Source organism: Formica exsecta, unplaced genomic scaffold (genome assembly GCF_003651465.1).
Source record: "Formica exsecta isolate Colony F162 unplaced genomic scaffold, ASM365146v1 scaffold4, whole genome shotgun sequence".
NCBI classification, from domain to species: Eukaryota; Metazoa; Arthropoda; class Insecta; order Hymenoptera; family Formicidae; genus Formica; species Formica exsecta.
In genome coordinates, this window is record NW_021851238.1 from 1258579 (window position 1) to 1283935 (window position 25357).

General features: G+C 39.0%; 2 protein-coding genes across 2 annotated transcripts in view; both read left to right on the forward strand.

Annotated features, from left to right (window-relative positions):
* The first annotated feature begins 4278 nt into the window (after nt 1-4278).
* LOC115239930 (MOXD1 homolog 1-like) lies at nt 4279-23308 on the forward strand. The gene is made up of 10 exons (XM_029814799.1): nt 4279-5862; nt 18116-18265; nt 19295-19468; nt 19746-19829; nt 20301-20490; nt 20751-21016; nt 21265-21683; nt 21942-22099; nt 22224-22354; nt 22535-23308. The coding sequence occupies exons 1-10, from the start codon at nt 4789-4791 to the stop codon at nt 22691-22693; spliced, it is 2805 nt and encodes a 934-aa protein (XP_029670659.1). The 5' UTR covers nt 4279-4788; the 3' UTR covers nt 22694-23308.
* A 1355-nt stretch (nt 23309-24663) lies between these two features.
* LOC115239931 (zinc finger CCCH domain-containing protein 13-like) overlaps nt 24664-25357 on the forward strand; it is a 4016-nt gene continuing 3322 nt past the window's right edge. Inside the window, exons 1-2 of the mRNA XM_029814800.1 lie at nt 24664-24781; nt 25075-25271. Coding sequence (XP_029670660.1) covers nt 25108-25271 — 164 coding nt within the window. The 5' untranslated portion in view covers nt 24664-24781; nt 25075-25107. The remainder of the gene's footprint in view (nt 24782-25074; nt 25272-25357) is intronic.

Below are 25357 nucleotides of genomic sequence, written 5' to 3' on the forward strand. Positions count from 1 at the left end.
TATTAATTGGCGCAATATTTTTATATCACTATTTTTGTAGAATATTAAAACAACTATTTTGTAAAACAGTTTTTTACTTTAAATATGACAGTGTTTTTGTATTAAAATAACACTGTTTTGTATAAGAATTTTTCACAACAAATTGAAATAACACTATTTTGTATAAGAGTATTTTTATAGCGAAAGGCGCTTGTTCGCGTGCACTTGGCGCCTTTTTTTCACTTTTTTTAAAAAAAGGTAATTTTTTAGCCATTATAGAATATACTAGAATGGCAAAATATCACGCGCAGTTATATATATAATAAAACATTAATAAATCCATAATATTTCTCCACAATTTTAATCCATAATTATGTATTTAGCACGGACATGCATCAACCCCAGCCGTTTTACCGTGGCACCAAAAGTGAATCTGGCCATGTAGTTCTGCAGGCTCTAAAATGGATCTAGTTGATGCTACTGTACCAGCTAGAAAAGGCGTCTTACGAAAAACGGCGGCCGTGACCTCTCTCAGGCTTCCCTCTGTTCGCCTTTCTGTGGCAGATTTTGCAAATTCTTGAAATAATACCATCAATAAAACAATTACCAACGACTGGTTATTACACCATAATAGTTATACATGTATGTCGATAAAAAGATTGTACATTGCATATCCGCGAAATGGATAATCACACAAATATAAATATATTAATTATATATAAAATTATATATAATTATATATAAAATATATGCATACATACATATTTTTTTCTCTTATATAATCTCTCTCTATATATAGGAAAAATAATAAGAGAATAATAATTGTAAAATAATTAGAAAAATAATTTCTGCATTGTTTTTTTAGAAGAAGTGAAATTTTAAGAAACGTGGAAAAATTGCCATATGTATATGGCAATATATATATATGTGTGTGGGAGGGGCTACTTGGATAGGGGTCTGCCGATCGGATACATAAAACCTTGAGAGGCAGATGCCGGGGCGAAGCATGATTATGTAGCAGGTGTATAGACAGTGCGCGCGTGACAGGTGAACTGGGGAGACGGTTTTAATTCCCGCCTCAAATTGCCACCGAATGTTCGGAAAGTCTTAGCTCAAAACCTAAATGAAATAACAAATTATTTATAGCCGGATATCGCGGAAATTAAATCTAGTATAATTTCAATGTATTATTTAAATAATATAAAATGATAACAAGGCTATAAAACATAAACAACAGAGCGCTAATGTTTACATCGCCAAGACAGAATACTTTGTTATTGATAAAACGCCGAAATATTCACGTATTATGACATATATATATACACGGAATATTAAATTATATAAGTATTTTAAATTATAGATTAATTATTTATTAATCGATAGATGTATCACGAAGCCTTTCGTTAAGTTAATTACTCGATTCTGCGATTCGATTATTTAATTGTGCGTTCTCCATTCGAATCATATTTAGATTGTCAAAAAGATGAACGATAAAGCATCGGACAAAATATATTTTACTTTAAGTATTTTGAAAGAAATAATTATTGCTTATAAAGAGAGCGAGGGGGGGGGGGGGAGTATAATAATATAATAATATAATTTATCGGTGCATAAGATTGTTTGATTTGAAACTCAATTGCTCAAACAATCTTATGCATCAATTATCGCAATTTCATTGCTGCAAGTAAACAGCTAATTGGAATCTGATCTCATTGAAATTATACCGTGCTATCGTCGAAAAAAATTTGATGCGACGATTAATATCGATCTCTCGACGTTCGTGCGAGAAAACAGCCGGGACTTCATTTTGATATGCGGGACATCGTCTATTTATTTCGGGACATTGTTGATTTATTTCGGGCACCAATATGCGTGTAGATACGCGCGTGGAATACGCGATCGAAATCGTGCGTGTCCCGGTATCGATGATTCGCTCGCGTGCACGTGCAGTCGATGGGAATGAATCCGCTTCTTATGCTCTTCGCGGCGCTTCATCGGTTTTTCTCAGGACGACGCGATTTGCTTCGTGGCGTGAAGCCGATGTACCCCGTGTGACTCTTCTTTCTCGTTGATACGAAGAAGTTGTCACGAGAAGGAGGGATGAATAATTTCGCCGGATGAATACAAACGTACGATTTCTACGATCGGCGCGTCGTCGTGCATCTTCCCGCAGCATTTCTTCATGATAAGAATACCGCTTGCGAGCGGCTACGAAGACTGATACGAAGGGATTCGGAATCATGATTTTCTCGACATGCGTGGAAAAGTCAATTTGTCGAACGATTTGTCCAGTCTGTTCCAAGAGACAACGCTATTTTATGTCGATGAGGCTATAAACTCTGAATCGCTATATCTACGTAAAGTTATCGGGCAAGCCGTAAAAGAATTCTGTGGTCTTTCACAGTCGATGAATCTCCCGATCAAACTATATTAATTTTGGAGAAGTCAATTAACTCCATTGGCGGAAATTGACGCGAATGACGATGGACGCATCGATGATGTATCGTAAAATGAAATTAAATTGCATTTCGACAAAATTTTGCGTCAAGATAAGAAATGAACGTTATATAAATCCACCATTTTATCATTATTTTCTTAAACATTGGATTATAAAATAGTTTTTTAAATTTTGGCAAAATTATCGTAACGTAATCTTTCTCCTTAATTAAGTCTTATTGACAACGAGAGGCATCTTCAAAAGGCTTTATAATTGTCGTAAACCTTTAGATGATTTAGTTCTGGAGGGGATAACCGCGCATACAATTAAGTTTTCGAAAATTCTTTATTAAATTTTATTTTAAAAATAAATATACGATTTTATCATTTCACGAGATATTTCGCGTGTCATTCCCATCGCGTATCGATCGATATCTTCGTTTGTAAAGAATAAGGATCAGCAACCCGTCTCACACGTGAAGTATAGTGTTTCAATGTCAGTTACAGGAAGTAACTCGATACAGTTGGCTTCTGAACACGTGCGGACGCTTAAGCGGAATAATATATCGCCTCCGAGCGGATGGGATTCGCACGATTAAACACTGAATCGACAGCACCTTTAATGATATCGATATGAATCAACTATATATTGATTCGCATAAATCGTGCATTAGTAAATAAATGTACAATACATTTCCAATCGGAAACTTATTTCACGCATACACACGCAAACACTTCATACAACAATAATCTATCAATTTAAAAAGATATTAAATAATTTATTAATTAAATAGAAAGTAAAATAAATTCATTTATACGATATCGACTTTGAAACAAGCGAAATTTCGCGAAGCGTTGCTTCATCGAAGAAGGGCGAGGGTCGACGCGAGAATCGTTGGGGAACAGAAGGGCGCGTGCCAAGGGTTCGCATCTGCTGCATACACACACACACACACACACACAGACAATCTCTTTTACAGCCCCTGGTTCTTTTCTAGAAAGAGAGAAGGCCATCGCCACCAACACCGCCGTACATTGCCATCGACGTATGCATAAGTCTCCGGTTACAAAAAAAAAAAAAAGGGAGAAAAAGGGAGGGACGCTTCCGCAGGAAGCACCGACGAGATCCCTCTTCTTTCGTCCCTCATCGAACCTTCTCGTAAACGCGCGAACCAACCGTATTCGATGGTGGAATAATCGTATGTGCAATAATCGTATGCGAGATTATCACGCTCCAGCGATCCGTGCAAACTCGCTCGCGAAATCGTAAAAAGAGGAAGATTTTACATACTGCGATTGCTGTGATTCCGCATTATATTGCAAGAGGTTTAACTCTCTCGCATGTCGCAGAGTATTACAATTCGGCTCGTTACGTGCGACTGAACGTAACGGAGGCCGCACGTAACAAGCCGAGCGCAAAAAAACGCAAATTGATCCATGGCAAGCATGCAAAAACTGAATAAATAGTAAATAAGATCAGTTGAAAGTAGTATGAGTGTATTTAAGTAAATAACTCGTTCAACAAAGCAAAATTACAATTTCCCCTGTTTGGCTTCGTTGTTATGAAAAAAAAATCAAGAGCTTATATTAAATTAGAAATTGCTCTAAAAAAATTGTTCGTATCGCTTTTAAAAAGGAAAATTTTATTTTGTTATAGATTCCACTTTTTTTCATTTTCTACGTCGAAAAATAGAAAAATATGTGAAGAATTGTATTTGTGCGATTTAATGCGGCTTCTGGCTACGAAACGAACACACAGCCGGCAATACGTCCCTGTATCGGAGGGCCCTGAAGGAAGGGGACCGGAGCCAGGTAAGCAGCTGCGAGCATCTGCAGGGGCAGCCGCATGTTTAAATTAGTCCCGGCACAACTGTCGTGCGCGCAACATGTATGGAAGATCGTTCTCGAGTCCAGTGTGTTGAAAATCGAATTAACGAAAAATTGTGAAAGAAGCTAGCGCTTAAAGCATTTCGAATTACCTTAATTTTTTTTGCGCAGGTAGATACGTGATAGATCGGTATAAATTCGAGATATTTAGTATCAAAATTAACTCTGCGATAAAACAAGATCGAAGAAATTTTTTCCTATGAAAAGAATCATCTTTTCTTCTGAAACCTGCGAGCGCACGATGCTCGTGATAAATAATTAAGAGTTTTTCACGGAAATTAAAGTTGAATTTGAGTATAACAGCTGAAAAATGTTAGTGATAAATTGAATTTCAGTGTTGTATATATAAATATATTTAATTAGAAACAGAAAGAGAGAGAAAGGGAAATTGATAAATTGATGGCCCTAATATTGACAGTGAAACAAACGGCAGGATTTGTTTAAATGATCGTATGAAGAATCAAGAAGCGAAAAAGGAAGCGGAAGATGTTGCTACTCAGGGTGATCGTGACGTTGATCGCGTGCTGGATCGTTAAGTGCGATCTACTGGATCTCTACGTCCAGCACATGGACGAAACCATGAGGACAAAGTTATACAATAACAAACGGCATCCCATATATCCCGTTTCCAGAAGGATAAGGAGGAGCCTCGAACACGAAGACTCGCTGTCGATCGATATTTTGCAGAAGCAATTACAATTGGACATCAATGAGAAGTGGTTGAAGCAATGGAAAGCCAAGAAGAAGATCGTCTCTTATCAAAACGATGCTTTAGACTACCCGAATAAACGAGAGGAAAATTCTGATCCTGATCAACACGAAATGCTCTCGAATACGACGCAGGATTCGAAACATCCTGATGAAACGACGATGATTTCCGAAGCCGAAAATTCGCAAGCGCTGATCGAGACTGCGAAATCGACATCTAGTATCGTTAAAGACGAAACAGAATCGAATGCCTCGCATTATGTGACGATCGAAGGACAAAAAGAAGCGTTGAAGGACGAGTTTCCGATCGTTCTGGAGAATCAGACCAATGTCGAAGAATTCGTCATTCTCAAATATCTAGAATCAGTAGAAGAGATTCCAGTGGAAGAATGGAAGGATTCCGAAGAGATGGAGGACGAGGAGAATTCGCAGTTCGAAATCATCAGCGAGAACGAGCGAATCAATCCGAAGCCAAGGATACCAAGGAAGAGAAGGATGCCGAAAGTATGGGGAAAAGTACCGAAGAGATATGTCCCTCCCGTAAAAATGGATCTCAAGAACAAGACGAGAACGTGGATGAAGACGAGGTCCAGAAGAAGCGCGAAGAAAGGTGGAGTTAACCGAGGAATATTTAATGTCAGGGTGCCAAAGTTCACCAGGTACGAGAAGCTCGACGAGGACGGTGACGTAATCCTCGAGTGGGATCCTTCGGACGACGAGGAAGTGACATTCAGGGTCACCGCCAAGATCCTGGGCTATGTCGGCATCGGCTTCAACGAGAAGAGCCACATGATGGGCGCCGATATCTTACTCGCTTGGGTGGACGATCACACTGGTGTTGTCAATCTACTGGTGAGTCGATCTTCTACCAGACTTTATTCCGATTTCACGATAGTCGTTGATTGATAGGAAGGCGACCGGACAATCGATAAATCTCAATATCTGAAAAGATGGGACGATCCTCGTCGTTCAAAAAGGTATCGAAGCTGCATAACTTTGATCTACTGGCCAAATAGATTCATATGTCTATATTATCGTGTTCTTGCTATGACTTTTTATACATAGTTTATAGTAATACTACATATATAATTAACGAAATACAGAAATAGAAGGAGAGCAAAATTTCCAATTTTAACACACTATATATTCAAAAATACATTATTTATTATTTATTTTTACATTATTAATTACATTATTTATTTTTCTAAAACAGTTTTTTTAAGTAATTAATTTCCTAAAAGAATAGTTGTTTTAATAAAAAATTAATTCAAAACTAAATTAATATATAAAGATTTTTGTAAAACAATTTTTCTTTCCGCGATTATTAATGTTTTACACGCGGCAAATTATTTTCACACGATTGCGATGTGAAATTAACGCAGTCGTCGTGCAAAAAGCAATTTGTGTAGGTATGAGAATGCGAACAAGGATTAATAAAGCGATCGCAGTCTAACTAGATGGACTAATGGATCGCCGTCTCGTCGTTTAATCGCGTGGGAAGAACTCGTTTTCTTATCGTCGCCTATCGATTGTGTAACATATGCAATCGAACGGACTCAACATGGTCTCTCTACGCTTTTCTTTCGCGATCAGTTCTCTCCGTGAGTCACTTCAATGATTAAATCAAAGTACAACTCTGTGCCAGAATTATTATAAAATATAATTTAAACGAGAGAGAAAAAGAAGGATAAAATTTGAAATTGTTCCAAGGAAATTTTTCAAAGTCTATAAAGTAATCGAACACAATTTTGACGTAATTAATTGAAATAAAATCTTTTTAATTTAGAATATAATAAAACTGCGATTTTCTTGAAACATATATAAAACAGAACTTGTAATATTTTTAATCAAATATTGGAGAACGAAATTACCACACATAATCTTGATTGCTCTTGACGACAATACGTCAATATCGGAAATGTTCGAGCGGAAAAAGTGTGGACGAAGAAACAAACTCCTCGGCTTGATTTCGCGCCGAAGCAGCTCCCCATGAGATACGAGACAGTTCGAAACCTGTCGGCGCATATCTCTCTCCGGCGAAGAGAGCCGGTGAAAGGCCGCGAAGCAGGAAGATAGGTATACAAAAAGGGGGCGACAACAAAGAGAGGAGAACGAGATGGAGAGGAGGAAGAAGAAGAGGAAGAATAGAAAAAGCACACAACGAAGAGGCGAAACGAAGAAAACGAAAGGATGGAAAAAGGAGCTAAAGAAACGAGAAAGCCGGGGAATTAAAGGAAGATTAAGAAGGCGGTCGGAGCAGAAAGGGGAGGTCGAGCTTGAAGGATCTGCGCGAGGCTTCGATAGAAGAGGGAGAAACAACAAAAGGAGTATCACGACTAGGCCTGAGCCGCATCTCTACACTCGAACGAAATCGCTTTCGAAGCCTGCTCACGCAACCGATCGTATTAATGAGAAACGTTAATTAACGCGGTGTCATGACGTCCAATGAAGCCATCTTCGTCCAGATGATGGCCATGTCGCGAGTACCCTTCGAAAAATGCGTAGGACAGTAAACTTGCTACGAGAAGAAATTATACGCCCGTCAATAATAATAATTTTGATCGGCAAAAATAATAGCACGTGTAATTATTATCTATTATGGTGTAGAATAATAATACCGCGTGACAATTAAAATTCCGAAAAAGGTGGCACGAGACGTTTTAATTGGTGACCAGGTACCAGGGAACCGAAAGGCGAAGAGACGAGGACTGAACGATGAAGGTCTGAGCCCACAGAACCTGCTTCGGCCCGGACCCTGCTCTTCTCCGAAATCCTAATCTTAATTAAATTTATATTCATTACGCTTGACGACGCCCGGCCTTATATCGTCGCTCGAGGAATTCCTTCCGAGAGACCGCGGTTTGTCCTCAGTTTAACACGGAGGCTGAAAACGCGGAATTTACTCGGCCGTTTCTTATACTATTCGGCTTTGTAACAGCATCCTTTTCATCTTCGTTTTCCTTCTACTGTAAGACGAATTGATTCCATTTTTACCGGGGACTAGTATTAGTCCAGATTGCAAAGCGACTCTTTTTCGCAAAAAAGTCTTCTTTCCTCCAGAGTTAATTCGCGCTTTGCCTCTCGCCTCTTCAAGAAAGATTAAACCGTGGTTTCGTGAGAGTCACGCGATGTGTATATACCGGGCGAGTTCTAAATCTGTCCGAAATAAAATTCGGCGAAAACGAATTGGCTGCGTTTCCATCGATTCTGGATTTTCGTGACTTGATTTACCTGATCTTCGTCCCAACGACGAGAGGGTTGGGAGAAAAGAGGGTGGAGACAAAGAAATACCAAGGGATGGCGAAGGAACGAATAGAGGAGAGAAGGCATGGATCCAAGAAAGGCCGAGATAAAATTAACGAACGTGGATCCACAACGGACGAGATAACGTCGTGATAAATTTACGTCTGACCGGCCTCTCGCCGTGCGTTTCTTCGACGCGTACGCGATCGATCTACCCCCGTGCCCTTCTTACCTCGATGAATTGTAAATCTCCCGACGAAACGGTCCCGAGACTGGATTTATATAGGTATCTCATCAACGTAAGAATAATTCGTCACTGCATTAATTAATAGAAACGTGCGCATAAAATTATTGTAATCGAGCGTTTCCTTATAAGACATAGTAAATTTGATAATTGAAAAAGAACAAATTTTCTCTTCTTAAAAAAATTATATGTTTTTAAGAAAATATATATTTAACTAATCGATATATATATATAATTTTTGAAATATTTTAAGATTTAAAAGATAATGCCATGCAAATCAACTTTTTTCTTACAAGAAACAAGGTGTTTTTAATCGCGGGCATCATAATCGGCGCGCACAAGCCCCCCCCGTTGAGGCGACAATTTGTTATCGTTGGCGGTATCTCACGTGCACATATATGTATATGCACATGATGTTTCATAAAAAAAAAACACGCGTTTGACAAATATCATCCGCACGTCCGTACCTGTTGCACCGACATGTGATGCACTTAAACTCGGATTCAGACGCCCCGGAGGTTGAAGGCGCCGGCGGCGAAGGATACACATTCAATGTGGATATAAGGATTGCGTATGTGGATTTGCGTGGCCGTGTATTCGTGTGCGAAGATCGGCAGCGAGAGGACGAAGGGAGGGCCCGCCGGGTATGCTCGGAGTTAGGGGCCCAGTCAAGGCCTCCAGACATCGTCGGCGGGGGGGCCGTGCGCGAATCTTTGAGCATCGCTGCCGAGAAGAACGAAAGGATAGTCCAGGGTCTGGTGAAACGAAACGGCGATACGTGTGTATCTCGTAATACGCGATACCTCGGGCCCTGAAAGCTTCGAAGTATCGAGACCTCTTAATAGATTCCGCCGATTAAACGTGAATGCAAGTAAAATATGCACTTGAATTAGAGACAAAGAGAGAGAGACTGAATTAAACCGAATTAAATTAGAAAATAAAAATAAAAATGCATCGTGTTAAATCTTCAATTTAACCATGTCCCGATCAAGCAGGATCAGAAAGGATTCACGTCGGATAATTAATTAATCGCTATTGATTCGCGGCGGAGAGTTTCGCCGGCGGATGGGAGGCCCGTGAATGGGCCTCATCGGCAGCCAGCCGGTGGAAGAGTTTAAGGACGACCAGCGTCGTCCAGCGTGACCGACAATGCGTGCGCGCGTACACCGACGATTACGATCGTAATTTATTACCGCGCCGGGAAACACGAGTCGCTGCGCGAGCGAATCTGAAATGCACGTAATCTGCGATCCGTCCATCCTCCGGTTCCAAGGGCCGACGCGACGGGTCTCTGTCCAGGACGTACGGACAGACGGACGGGATGGACAGTCGAGCGCAACGGTGCATGGATGGGCCTCCTCCTTTTCCTCCACATCTTCCTCCGCCACCTTCTCCTACCAGAAAGAGAGAGAGAGAGAGAGGGAGAGATTTCGCTGCGATTTTTTTCTCATTATCCCGGACGATCCCTCTTCTTCGTTTTCTACCACCGGCCAACACGTTTTCGTTCTTTTCCAATCCCACTTCACGTCGACCCTTCCCGCGCGAGATACCCGGCCGCTATCTTCTCACAAAGCGCATCGTACATGCCGAAGAAACGCAAAAATAAAATCCTTAACGTGTCTCGCACGATAGCCGGATTAGTGGTGATTAATGATTATCGCGTCGCGTTTAAAAATTCTCAAATAGAAAAATAAAAAAAATAATGCGGCTAATGTGTGCGGTGAAAAAACACTTCTCGCAATTGATTATTATTAATTATCAATCGTCTATTATTTAACGTATCGTTTAAAAAGCACAACGCATGATAAAAAATATTATCCAAATACGAGAGAGACAAAATTTCTGATTCCTGTTATTTTCACCTGTAATGGAAACAATCCTAGATAGCTCGCCTCGAGGTGCAATAAAGATTCGTCACGTCGGTAGCGTGTATTAATAGCACGATTAGCGGTGCGGAAAAGGTGCGTATGTGAAAGAAGCAGAGGTGTGATAAAGGTAGAAGGGACGTCGGTAATTTATATATCTCCGAATGCCCCGAAGGTGGGTCAGCCAGCTGCTCGACTTTACGGTGTTATTGCGTTGGGCCACGCCATACGACTTAGGCGTCAACAACAACGAGATGTTTATCCCTGAAACCCGGTATTATATGTGCCGTGCAAAGAAGAGACCAGAAATTCGCCAAAGAATTTGTCTATCTGATCCGTCTTCGCGCTAATTATCGCTCCCTTGCCTCGCTTCTTCTTCTTCTTCCTCGTGTCGTAGAAGTCGTCCGGTCGGTTCCGCTGCTTTATCTCGTTTCACGCATTACACCGCGGTTCTTTGCGGCGACGAAAAGGAGACGAAAGGAAATTCCCTTTCGACCGAAGAAGAATATTTCACGGATTAAAATTAACCTCGTACTCTTGGTGGCGTGTATTTCAGTCGGTGCTTCTTCGAACTTGATACGAGATGTTCCCCTTTTTCTTTTTTGTAAGAAGCTTTCTTTCTTTTTAATAATGCTATATATTATTCGAGAATCTTAAGAATATTCAGAATTAACGCGTTCTTCTTGAAAAATATATGTTTGATTAGATTTTTAAGAAATATCGTGCAATTTTTCTTGCTGGAAGTAGAGTCCTAGATTATCAGAGAGGCGCCAACTCTACCCCCACCATGCCCACCGCCGCCATCTTAAGACACAAACGTCAGTAGTGCTTATATATATATACATATATATGTTTTAAATATGTGCAGCTTAATTTCTTCATATATAACATATATAAGACATTTCTACTTACCGTGGTAACAAGAAATTATAATATGCACTTATTTAAACTTTTAATATTAACACAACCACATTTGATTGACAGCTGTCAGGCTGTACGTGTGACGTTTGTATTCTAACATGGCGGCTATTTTAATCGACCAATCAGAAAGTGGAACAAGTTTGCGCCTCTCTGATAATCTAGGGTTCTAGACTCTAGACGGAAGTATCGATTATATAATCAATTGAACGGATACCCCTGATACATCGAGAGAGATTATTGATAAACAAAGAACGAGGCGCTTATTAGTATTCCAGAATTCTTGACATAACCCAGCCGTATGATTTACGATTCTCGCGTCGCGGAACCGGTTCATCCTGGTCAAATAAAATATCGTACCGTGCCATTTGTTCAGTCTCGGTGAACCACCCTTCGGAGCACGCATGTACTTGAATCGTCGTACGTTTCTTACCGCGGTCTTCTCCGCGTTTTCTCTTCTCGTAATCTGAGACCCCGCTCTTCGGGCAAGAGCTTGATAACTTTACAACGTCTATAACAACCTGCCGTGGACAGTCTTGGAGAAACCCCCCACAGTGATACTGGATTATTAACTTAAAAAATTGCAATTAATACAGTGACATTTAAACGTTGCGAGCTATTTGGAATCGTGTTTTCCGGTTATGAAAAGTGTTAACGTATCCAAGTTCTCACGTTCAATGATGCCATCCAGCTGGCAAACTCGTTGCATTTGTCGAGCGAGAAGATATCTTTTACTAAGCAACACTATACGTAAACCGGTCTACAAGAGTAATGTCTACTGTGAAACTTCTCGATATTAGAAAGTATAGAAGCGCAGAGATTTTATCTCGTAAGAGTAAAAATTCGGAAAAGAAATTAATAACGAAAGAATAATTATTTATATTTGATTAAATAAACTTGTAAAACTTATAATAAAAAATATTGTTTTTTTATTCACAAGGAAACAAGATTAGCTTTTTTCTTAAAAATATAAAAAAAGTATATGCATCGCGAGCTGTATTAATTTTAAATAGCTCGTAATCTCTTTTTATCGATATCAATCTCATATCAATCGATGTCGATCTAATTCCTTCTCTTCCTTTGATATAAAACTCTCGAGCATTAAAACAATAATCCTGAGATATTCCGACATCTCCGTTAAATCCATCAAATTAATAAAAATTGATAGGAAAAAATAAGTATGAAAAATGTCTTGAATAAGCATTCTCCTATTTTCTTTTTTGCTTTCTATTGAATTTTTTTTTGTCATGATGTTAACAGTATAATTAACAGTAATACGTAGCGGCGCGATGAGAATTACGGACCCCCCTTTTCGAGCCCCGCCTCGCCTCCAGACCCGAAAACAACGCTCAAAAAAAGAAAGCAAATTAGCGCTGATAGTGGTCAAACCACCGCGAAACTGGTTCGCAAAAGCACTCATATTCCAACAAAATGTCAAAGATGCATAATTCAATTATAATAAATTATTTCATTGTTTGAAACGTGTTATTCGAAACATTAAACCTTGATTTAAGCGAAAGATAACTGACACATTATCTGTTATTTAATAATATAGCATCTTATCAAATGTCTTAGGAGTTTTAATTATTGGATTAATATATCTGTAACCGATCAGACTTTTTTTTTTAAAGAAATGTACGACTCTTCTTCATAGAAACGACTTCGAAACGTAACTTCGAACTTTTACTTTTACCTTTAATTTTACTCGCCGTATCGAGACGGAGATTCTCTTAGTGCGTCTTTAAGTCGATCGGTACGACCGGTGAGAGTAGAAATTCCACGCGCGATTAAAGTAGTAACCGCGAGAATCGTTAAGCGGTCCGCCGAACAAATTGCGGGGGACGCGCGCACCCCCGAGTGGCGGCAAGGCAGGCGCCTCCCCAACGAGAGAAAGAACGAGAGGGGCTTTCAACCGCATTTTAATTCGTTGATTATTATTCCACGTAACCGCTCGTAAAACCAGCCACGATGAGTCTTAACGATTCGCCGCGCGTAATTGCGCTCAACCGCGTATACGCGCTTCTTCGACGTCGGGATCGCACGTGAGAACCGGGACCGAGAATCGCGACTAAAAGGTCGACACAATCATAATTTCTCTGTCTTGAAAACAGAATAAAGTAAATTAGTTTGAAAGAGAGAAATTGCGAGATTCCCTGTCTGCCCTATCATAATAATCATCTCTAAATCGTTTTTAGATTCTTTAATGCACGACGTTGTTTTATTTCGATACTGTAATATTATTATAGATTTCTTAACACTCATTTAGTTTTGCTCGTAAGTATTAAAAAGGAAAATAGTTTATATATATATATATATATATAATATTAATATATAATAAAATATATTAAAATAAGTATAAGATAAAAAAGAAGTCACGCCACGCATTATCTGCAACTAGTTAAATTAATTTTCCCATGACATAACTAAATTATACATAAATATTTCAAGAGTCAGATAGATTTGTCCGTTTCATCTTTACGATGATGCATCTAAATTACACGAGTTGCATCTGTGAATTACAAATCTGCAAGCAAATTGCGTAAATTTTGTCGCCGATCGCTACGCCGATTCTCCGGAGTTCCCGAAGGACAGAGAAATCCTTTATCCCTTCTCCCCGAGGAACAAACTGCTACCAGCTGCTGTTCTGCCAGGTGGTAAAAAGGAGATTCGGACGAGAAGGAGGGGAAAAGGTACCAAATACATGCGAAGAGGGGAGAAAAGGAGAGAAGAACGGAAAGTGCGGTTGGTTTCACCGTCGAGAGCGAAAGAGCAAGAGAAAGAAAGTGAAAGAGAGAAAGAGAAAAGTGTAGGGACGAGCAAGATATAGAAGAAGCAAGCTAAGCAAAAGAGGACAGCGGTGGAAGAAGGAAGGAACGAGGAGGGGTGGACGGGGAAGGCGACCCAAATGCACATATACTTCAAAGTGCAAGAGAGAGAGAGAGAGAGGGAAAGACCTGGCGAACATTCTCTCCTAGTGGCGCCTCTTCGAAGACATTCCTTCCTTTTTCTCCAGGACCATGGGATCCATGGGAACCGTTTTCGGGGCACAAAGCGACAACACGGCGGCGTTTCCTTTTTTGCGGACGCTACGATCCATCTCACGGAAAAACATTCCACGGGATATTTGCGACCGGGATTTCGGGATCTCGCGTCTCTCGCGTAGAAAGCCGCCGATCGGCATTTATACGAGAGGCGCATTGTGTACGAAGCGAAACCGCGGGAAAACGGTATTCTCTGACGTCCTGTTTTTATCTTCTCGTCGAAGCGTCACCCGAGAAGGATCTTCGACTGACGATCTTAATCCCGATCTTAATCCTGATATGAATAACTTGTAATGTGAAGATCATTATGTGGTATCTCTCTTTGTAATCTCTTCACAATTTAGAGATTTTTAAAGCGGTCATGGTCCTTTAAAAGAACTGGAGAAGAATCTTTTATCTCTTGGCTCACGTCACACTTATAGCAATACCTCATGAATCTCACATTGCGATAGATAAATAAAAATATGATTAGATATGCGGTGAGAAAGAATGTCTCGCAGAGGAGAATCCGCGTCACCGCTCAAGGACCCGTATCCTTGCCTATATCTTGGGAACGCCTCGCAAGGAGAACTCGCGTGTGACGCGAGTGGAGAAGCCTCTCGGGAGACTCTCGCAGGAAGCGCAATCGTGACGTCACATCCGTCGAATTAATTTTCCGCATCCCATAGGCGTGCGTGCCGTTCCAAGTGGATCGTTTTCTCGATCCTCTGTTAGATCCAGACGATCTAAATTGCAATCTCTTCATCTCTCTTCTCGTCGTATCGATGATGTCGTCGATTTGATTAACGACTCTTGAATAGTAACACTTCGCGCGAGAATTGCGATAATGACATCGTGAACGACGTATTCGTTATCCTGCGTCGCGAGAGAACCCATTTTTAAATCGGCAACACAAGACACGTTGTTGGTGTCAACGTCGTCGTGACTCACAATCGCAAAAAATCAGGTATCGGTGCAACCGGCTTGCACCTCGGCGGATCGTTTGCATAATATTTTCGTCTAACGAGCTACTTTGTGGCATTTTTCGCCCCGGCGCAGACAGCCGCGATAATCCACCGTGGGAATCGAGAGTGTTCCCTCCTCTTCCCTTTTTTCCTTTTCAACCGGCTTTTCCTAGTTTCCGAGATAACTGGTTTCCAGATGCGTGTGAATTATCCGTGTTGTTTTGAACTTATTCCCGATAAATTAACGTCGATAACATGCGTGTTATTGCCTTTACGATTCGATCTTATCTCTCGAAATAGCTTATTCGCCTGAAGCTACGGAAGGGGTAGACGAGACATGCAGATGTTAAGATAATCGACTCATATTTACCATTAAAAATTAACGTGAGAGTCTCACACGTTAAAGGATAGATTCAGTTGGGAAATATCAATTTTTGGATAACGATCGAATGAATTAATTAAAAAACAGCCGTCTTTTCGGATCGCAGACCTTTTAATCACCGAACACAACGCCAGGGCCGTAATAATTAGCCTGATAGCGATGAGAATATCCGGATGCCATGAGAAAACCGTCACGAACTTCGTGAGAACGCACTTGAACCCCACGAAATTGCGACGCGTCTCTACCGCTGTGATCGAGATAAAAAAAGGGAAGATTCTCGCGGAGCCTTCCGGGTAGATTTATGCACGTGTATTATTATGACACCCGGCCAGTCAGGTTGTTTTCCCGCTGACGAAACTGAATGTAATTAAAATCCACTTATCTTTACTCGAAGATCGAAAATCGTACATTCACCCTACACATGGAATTACCGGTAACTTTAAAAAGTTTCAAGAAAAATAGAAGATTGATCTTCGTTTATTGAGGATTTATAATATACCAGAATATCACAAAGCGCGCGCTACGCGCGTGCCATTTGCTTCCTTCTACTATGTAATATAATTCGAGATAAAATCTATATACAGGGTGTCCCCAATTTAAATGTCAAAACTTTAGGAGCGCGTAGGGGACCGATAAACTAAGACAAAAAGTCCTTTAGAGATTTGCTCGTTTTTTGCTTCGTTTTGAAGAAAATCGCAAAAGATGAAACAAATCATTTTCACCAAAAAACTTAAAACAACACTAAAATTATTAGATTTATCATTGCTCACTACTCACTGCTCACTGCACATATTTTCCGATATTTGTCTATACGCGCACGCAACAATGTATTATATTTTTTATACATACAAGAGAGAGTTGCCTATATTGTACCACTTAAGATATTTTATATTATATTATCTATTTGATTCTAATTTATACGCAAGTTAATATTGAATATTTTAACTCGATATTTAAGACACCTACTATTAAGTGTTTAACCTTTTGTCGAGAAAAAATTAATTTATTATAATTCTTTTTATGATATAGTGTAAAAGGTACGATTTAGCTGATCTCCTAAATCGTTTCTATCGGTTTGCAAAATCGTACCTCCAATCAGTATCACGGAAAAGAGGCAACAATACTTTGAAACTTTCGAGTATCGACTTAACATTCCTTTTTTAGGAGTGGATAATTTTTCTGTTTTTTATTGAAATAATAATTTCTGCGTATATTATATGTTAAAGATATAATATAAATAAATATTATTAATTTTCATTAAAGTGTCAATACTGACAAACATATAAAGATAGTATTTATAAAATATGGGTAATACAATAGTATAATCAATCAATCCCTGTCCTCTTTCCTCTTTCCTTTTGTACCTTTTCTTATTCACATTTCCACCGGTTTCTTGCAACATTTTGCGAAGACGCATTTATTACTATTTCCTTTCTACACGTGCTCGTTACGAGACACGTAGTACTCCATCGGGCATGACGACGCTGCGGCAATTATTTGGATTCATTACGAGCAGGAAGGAGACTTCCCTTCGGGGTTTCGCCTCTCGTCTCTTGCCCCGCGTACAAACATCAGGATGCACCCCACCGTAACCGGGGTCCAACGGACCTAAACGCCCGCGGCCTCCCTTACTCGCGTGCGCTACCATAACGCAGCTGGGAAATTGCTCCCTTCTTTTCTTTTCAAAGTATAACGCCTTATCAACGGTCTCTGTAATATTGGCCGGTAATTCTGGATCTTTTCGTAAAATCATAACAGCGTATAAAAGTGTAGCAGACCTGCCACATAATTCCGTACCGTAAAGTTCTTGATGAATTCTGTCAATCGACATTTTCGTAGACAAAATTAAATGAAAGATTATCTTTTTATTATGCAAACTTTAAGCCTTTAAGAAAATAATAAAAAATAAATTTTTTGTCGATTTACATCCTCTTTTCGAATTAAGATTTTTTATTAACTTGTGGTTTTCAATTCCATATATTTTTTAATTCAACATTTTTATTAAGAAAAAATCGATTCTGAATTAATTAATTAATAATCTGTAAGTGGTACACTCTGTGTAATCACAGCGTAAATAATTTTATTAGAATAGTATCAATATCTTTTTTATATTATGACGCCTAAAACTAAACTATACGTCATTCAGGCTGGCCGACATTAAAACGTGTGAATGAAAACCGCGACGTAACTTATAAAAAATGACACATTCACCATACTTTACTTAAACAAAGTAAAAGAGAAAGTAGGTAAGGCTGGGGAGACAAATTGCGTCTGACAGGAGGACCCCTAGAGTCCCAGTTCGCCGCGAATGCGAACACCTGGCACTCACCTGACCCGATAAAGCTCTCGATCTCTCGTTCAAGGTACAAGAAGCGAGTTTCGGGGTCTGCGGGGCCTTGTTTCGACGAGTGTACGTTGAACCCTATGACGACGATTCTAACATCTCTCTCTTCCTCTTCATGTTCCAGGACTCGCACGGTATCGAGATGAAGGCTGCACCAGTTGCCGACACGTCTCAGGACGTCCGAGTACTCGGCGGTTCGCAAAACGAGACCCATACCACGGTGATGTTTGCTAGGAAGTGGCAGACCTGCGACCCTCAAGATCATCAGCTCACAGTAAGTCTCAAGACTAAAACATAATTTAAAAATGATATACAATGATCATATATACAAACATTGCTGTTATAATTAAATGTGAGTAATTTTTTATTTTATGATTGTATCAAATGTTTTTCTCTATATTAAAAAAAAAAAAATAATACATCTTAAATAATTAGCAAAAAGAATAAGCTGTCAATATTTGATCTTACGATGAACACAATATTATACATATATTCCTCCTCGAACAATTGCTGTAAATTAGAAATTAAACACAACATTATAAAATGGATGATGAACAGCCGCTTATAAAATTGTGAGTCCAGAGGTATATTTTGGATTCTTAAAATAAATCTTACAAATTCTGAATCTCCGGTGGCTTCGAATATTATACATAATTGAAAGGAGTCATTCGGATGCCAGGAGTAAATCGCAAGCGTGTATTAACGCAGCGAGAGCCGGAAATTTATCGCGCCTCGCTAACGCCAAATTACCTTCCGACCTCTAATCCGCTACTCTGTAATTAAAACGCGTGCAAAAAAAGCAAGTTTCGCTGTGCGCATAACTCGCTGCAGTTCGTACCGGCTCAAATGGGGTCCTTAAGGGGTCTGAGGAAGCCGGCAAAAGAGAGAAAGAGAGAGAGAGAGAGAAAGCGGTACGGAAGATTTACTATACAACCGTCGCGACTCTGTAGAATTCGCGAAGAACCCTCTTTCGATTTATGCCCGGAAAGCAGGGGCCCCGCAGGTTTTAAGAGGCCCCGCTGCTTCGAATTCCCGCGGCGGTATTTAGGCATTTAACATACCGTCTGTGTCCCCCCCCCCCCCTGTCTCCGTGGCACGAACTTTTGGCGATCAATGTATCCGTTTTTAATTGCATGCTACTCTATAAATTCGCGTTTGAAATATTATTTATGGAGATAAAATTTCTTCAATTTTTTTTTTTTTTTACAAACTGCCAAGTTTTTCCACTTGTTAATATCCTTCATCTTCATATATTGATTATTGTTGCCGCTTTAAACAGCGAAACTTGCTTGTATGATTCCAGGAGGACACCGTCAAAGTGCTGTGGGCTCTACATCCGACCGATCCAGAATTAAACACGGCGATATGGCACGAGAATAGACGAGGCGGAAAGGCCCTAAGGCTGAAGACAGCTGCGGCACATTCGCCACCGCGAGAAACTCGGAATATACGACACTGGGACGTGAAACTTAACCAGGTAGAGTAATGAGATACACGCTCCTTCTTTAATCTTTTCATCTTCGTATTTATCTAACAAAAACATAATAAGTTTATTAGTGTGCTATTTTAGCGCAGTGAAACATAATATCAATTCTGATGAAGTTGATTGATAAAAATAATTATGGATATTAATGATTTTACTTTATGATTATTTATGTGATTGAATTTCAATTTTAATCTAGTCTTTGACATTTTCTTAATTCTGTGGGTATATTAAGGGATTGCTATTTAATATTATCATCATTTTTTGACAGTTTGAGGTGGATGACACGGACACCGTTTACTGGTGCAAGATCTTCAAGGCCTCCTCGCTGAGAGAGAAACACCACATGATAGGGGTAAGTAAATACACGAAGATGCAAATTCTCGCTAACAGGTTTCTCAAGTAGACGCGAACCTCTCGAGAATAAGTCCCGACGTTGCGATGGCATGCAAAGGTTGGGCCTGATTCGTATGTGCTTCACGAATCACGGTCATTCATGCCGGACGTCGCCCGGCGTGGACGCGCGCGTCATTAGAATAAAGAAGAGATCCGGAATGATGTCACTGCCTGTGTACCGAAACGTTGGCCGACTGTCAATGCGGTCTCGCGGGAGAGAGGCTCGCGACTGTTCCCAGGATCCCGTCGTAAAATTCTCGTCAAATCGATCTTTGAGACATCGATGGGAGAGAAGCTTCTCAAAGAAGCTAAAACATAGTTTTTCCAAATCGGGGGAAATCAATCGAAATTTCTTTTGTACAAATATAAAAAATCGCGAAGATATCGAACAGCCTCGCATTTATGTGTTATCTATACGTTACAATTTCAGTATACACCGCTCGTGGAGAAGGCTAACGAGGATCTGGTCCATCACGTGATCCTATACGAGTGCGCATCGACGTCGCCGATCCTCGGCGAACATGCCAGGATCGCGGGTGCCCGTTGCTACAGCCCGACGATGCCGCGAGCTTGGGAATCATGTCTGCAGCCCGTCCTCGCTTGGGCTCGTGGTAGTAAAGGTAAATTATCTATAAAGCGAAGACAAAGTATGTTGGAGCCACGATCGAGTTGCTGTCCCCCTCGGCAAGATAATTTGCACGAAATTCCCCGCAAAATATGTTCAAAACGTCGGCGAAATTGTCGTCTATCGCGCGATCTTACCGTTAAAAAATAATCGAAAGAGAAAACTTTCGGACGACAAATTAGATTACTCAACTATTTTTTTTAATAAATAATTTAATAAAAGTAAAACCTTTTATTATCGCGCGATGTCTTGCAGGAGAGTGGCTGCCGGAACACGTCGGTATACCTGTAGCGGAACACGGCGAGAGCTCGTATTACATGCTGGAAGTCCACTATAATAATCCGAGTATGAAGAAAGTGATCGACAGCAGCGGCGTAAGACTCTACTTGACTCCGAAACTTCGTCCTCAGGAAGCGGGCATCCTCGTGGCCGGCGTGGCGGTCAGCCCCCTTCATTTAGTGCCCCCGAAGCAGAAGGAATACGCCACCGCGGGATACTGCACTCCACACTGCACAAATATGGTAATGGAAGAAATTAAAATTAAACTGAAAAACTGAAACCAGTGCTTTATTAAATTTAAAAAATAAAAAATAGTACTTCTATTTTTTTGGCAAACATTATTAGAATTCTGATATTGTTTTCGTTATATTTCTATGCTTCTTTTTATTGCAATAAATATTTACGCTCAAAATTGCAACGTGTATAAAATAATAAAATAAAGAATATACAAAACTAAAAGAGTTGGTCTTAACTTTTTTTTTTTTCACAGATGTTCCCCGAAGACGGTATCAATATCGTATCGGTTGTCCTGCATTCACATTTAGCCGGACGTCGTCTCAGCTTGAAGCACATTCGACGAGGTAAAGAATTACCGAGGATAGCCCAGGACAATCACTTTGATTTCAACTACCAGCAGTCTCATACGCTGGAAAAGGAAGTAAAGGTGTTACCTGGGGACGAGCTCGTGGCGGAATGCGTTTACGGCACTTTGAACAGGACAAAACCGACTCTAGGCGGCTACGCGGCTACCCAGGAGATGTGCCTGGCGTTCGTCCTGCATTATCCTAGGACACCGCTCGCCGGCTGCTACAGCGTGACGCCTGTCAGAGATCTTTTCAAGACTCTCGGCGTGCAAAGCTTCCGAGGAATGACGATGGAATACTTGGAGAAACTATTCCTGATAAATGGGTGAGTTATCTCGCACAGAATTTTGTTAAGATATATTTTAATTTAATAAATAATCTAAAAAATATCTTTCAATTCAATTTAATTATTTATTGAAAAGAATTATATTTTTAAAGAATATTAATTGTTCTCTTTTTCAATATTAATTAAGATAAATTTATAACAATTTTATTGTACATGCATTGAGTAATATTTCTTATCAAAAATCTATTGATTTTATCGTCTCTTTCTCTTGGCTTAAACTTAGCGTTTATTTTCCAGAACTGATTTGACTCTGCCTTCGACCAATCAGCAACAGCTTTCCGCTTATCCGGCAGCAAGACCGACAGACGAGTCCGCAATGAAAGATTACATGGAAGAGAATGAGGACGATAATATCTTCTCGCGACTCATTATCGAGGAGCCCGAAGAATTCCGAGGTATAAATATATAATAGAAATAATAGTATAAGAAATCAATAAAATATTCATAAATACATTATAATATTTTGTGTATAAGGCAATCCTGAGAGAATATTTTTAACGTTTCCTTCAATACTTCCAGGTCGCACTATGGCTGAACATATGCTGGCTTTGCCATGGACGGAAGAATTGCTCGCAAGATCAATAGAAAATAATCTTTATCACGGCAGGCATATGACATTCTGCAGAAAAAGGGACGACCAATTGGCATTGGTAAAATCTCTTGATGCAATTAAAATACTTGTAATCAAAATTTAAAATCGTATTTGCACTTTCCAACTAACGATAAATGCTGAAAAAAATTATTAAACTCACAATTTTCATAATTATGTATATATATATATATTTTTTTTAAATTGTTATTATATATTTTTCTTAATTTTTTGTTTCAAGCCGGCAGATATTCAGAATTTCCCGAATTACACGGCGCTACCGGAAATGAACGACACGACTTGTAGCGAATTCAAGAACACGTCCGGCTCCTCTGGAATTTCTCATATACCCGTGATAAACCTGGTCACTATCATCGTCGTATCGATCGTTATGTTGTAAGATATCAGAGCAAATAGTCAACTATAGTCAACGATAAGCGTTGCAAGACGAATGCGAGTCTCACAATCGATTACGCGAGTATGATGCGAAAGGCTCTCTACGTTACGAACGTTTCCTGTACATTTCTGAATTTACGAAATGAGCCCGGTTAATTTATTAATTTAAGCGATCTTACCTTGCACAACGAGCGATTTCCTCGAACGATTTCCGACCACTCGAAACAGATCGGCAAGTTCCTAAAGTACTAGGTCGCTGGTCAATTCCTCTTTGTAAGGGGATGATAGAATTTTTCAAAGTTTTTCAAAAGTCGATCTAGCGCACACTATAAACATAAATATATATAAATGTAGAAATATATAATATAATATAATATGTAAATATGATTATATATTAATAATGCGTATTTATAAGACATACATAAGCTTCTCTTTTTGTAATGCAAGTTTTGTATAAAAATAAATGTGTCTTTAAACACATTGTATATATTCCTGTCTACATCCGAGTGAGAAATTTTTTTCCTGTTTTCAATTTATCTCTATTTTTTCCTTTTTTGAGTTCTAGAGGATTTGGATATATTCCATTTATATAAAAATTGTATTGTATTAAGCTTCTATTTTCTACCTTAAATAGGCAATAAACGAACAATTCCTCACTTAAAAACTTAAAAAGTTTAAAAGAGAAAAAGAGCTTTCGATAAAACTATAGATTAAATAGTTTCAATATAGGGTGATCTGACTGCTTAAAGTACCAAAATATTAGAAGTATTAAAAGTAGATGTTAAATTTTTGGTAAATATTGAAGTCGAAAGTAGAAGAAAAATTTCGACTCTCTTGGATACTTTCATTTATCATTCCTTCTCTAAAAATAAATTTTGTGTGTGTGTTTCCTATACATATATTCTATAAATATTTAATTAAAGTTAAAAATATAAAAATTAATAATGAATCAAATATATAAAAATTAGTTAAATTTATAATGCATTATATATAAGGTCTGTATTTAACATTTCTGTTTAAAGGGGGAAACCAGTGTAACGGCTAAAAAAAAAAGACAACTTTTAAGGATTTTTTCTGCTAAATAATTGTTTTTTTTTTTTCAAATCGCGTTATTAACATCACAAAGTACATAATTAAAACTATCTTTTGTAAAATCATCGTTAAAAAATATTAATATTTATAGCTACAATAGCCAATAGTGTGAACCGCCTTAAAAGAAACGGGCGCACGCGTAGCAAGCCAACGGAAGTTCTGAAACAAAAAAAACAAATATTTTCTTAAAATGTAAGACAATAGCTTCAGTGGCACGTATGGATTTGAAAAAAAAAACAATTTGTTACAAAATGGCGGACTTTTGAAGAAAAAAATTCAAAATTGGTGACATATTGACTTCTGTTTTTTAACATTACAAAAAAACAAATTATTCGAAAATTCCATACGTTTTTTTTTTTTAAGACGACTATTAACTATTGTAGCTATAAATATTAATATTTTTTTTAACGAAAATTTCACAAAAGGTAGTTCAAATTATGTACTTTATGATGTTAATAACGCGATTTGAAAAAAAAAAACAACAATTATATACCAGGAAAAAAATCCTTAAAAATAGCCTTTTGTTTAGCTGTTACACTGGTTTCCTCCCTTAATCAAATTTATTAATTTAAAATGGATTTCGATCAAACAATTTGAAAGCGATTTGGATCCTTCGAAACTAAGCTTCAACGCGTTTTAAAGGACACCCACGTGCGACCGTTATCCCGATTCGCAATTTTCCAACTGATTAACCCGATAATGCATTTCGGTTTTCCAATCTTTCCGCTCGCAATATTGCCCGCCCGCGCTTTGTTCATGGCGATCTTGCCGCGCTGACGTATGGGGCACCATGTGGTCGCTGCTGATAAGCGGTGAATTGCGTTTCAATCGAATTACGTCGCGGGTCCCGCGAGTATAAAACTCGCTCCCTCGGGACGTTCAGCGTCAGCAGCTTCCCGGAGCACCGAGGAAGAGCACTCCTCGTGAAATCGTGAAGAGCTCTCCAAGCCCTACAGAATACCAACAGCGAACTTGGTCACGGCAGTCTTGAATCTCTCAGGTATGTCTTTTCATCGACGCTCTGAGACTCTCTGAGATATTCTAGAACCGCGAGATATTTAATACAAAAGATTTCACTTTAAATTTTGGAGCAAAATTTTGTTATAAAAAAAAGATAGAAAGATAGAATATTTTTTTCGCATCTGAAGAAAAAAACATTTTTTGTTTTCGAAACTAAAACATTTCTGCGTGTATTATTTTTTTTTATTCTTGCAATTTTTAAACGCACTTTGAAACTTTAAGTGACAAACAAAAGTACATAGATATATAGAATTGCATTCTACTCAATTACAGATAACGTAAATTTGGATAATATTTTGCGAAAGGATGCGACGTACACGTCACGTAGTATTGCCCGTACGATCTTGGCAATACATTGGACTCTTAATAGTATCGCTCGCATGTCTGACGCTAGGACTAGTGTCTAGGGATAGGGAAGGACATTCTGGTAGTCTCGCAGGACCCGAACTCACGCATCGAGCTCCCCATGAGTACGAACTAAATTAATTTTTTTTTTCATATATTTATAAAAAAATGCTTATAATTCTAATTTTATATTAATATTTCTAAATTCTTA

Excerpts from the sequence above, each read along its gene's own strand:
- LOC115239930 (XM_029814799.1), top strand. The coding sequence starts at position 4,789 with ATGTTGCTACTCAGGGTGATCGTGACGTTGATCGCGTGCTGGATCGTT. Across the intron at positions 18,266-19,294 it reads CTCAAGATCATCAGCTCACA|GAGGACACCGTCAAAGTGCT; the intron begins GTAAGTCTCAAG and ends GTATGATTCCAG. Across the intron at positions 19,830-20,300 it reads AGAAACACCACATGATAGGG|TATACACCGCTCGTGGAGAA; the intron begins GTAAGTAAATAC and ends TTACAATTTCAG.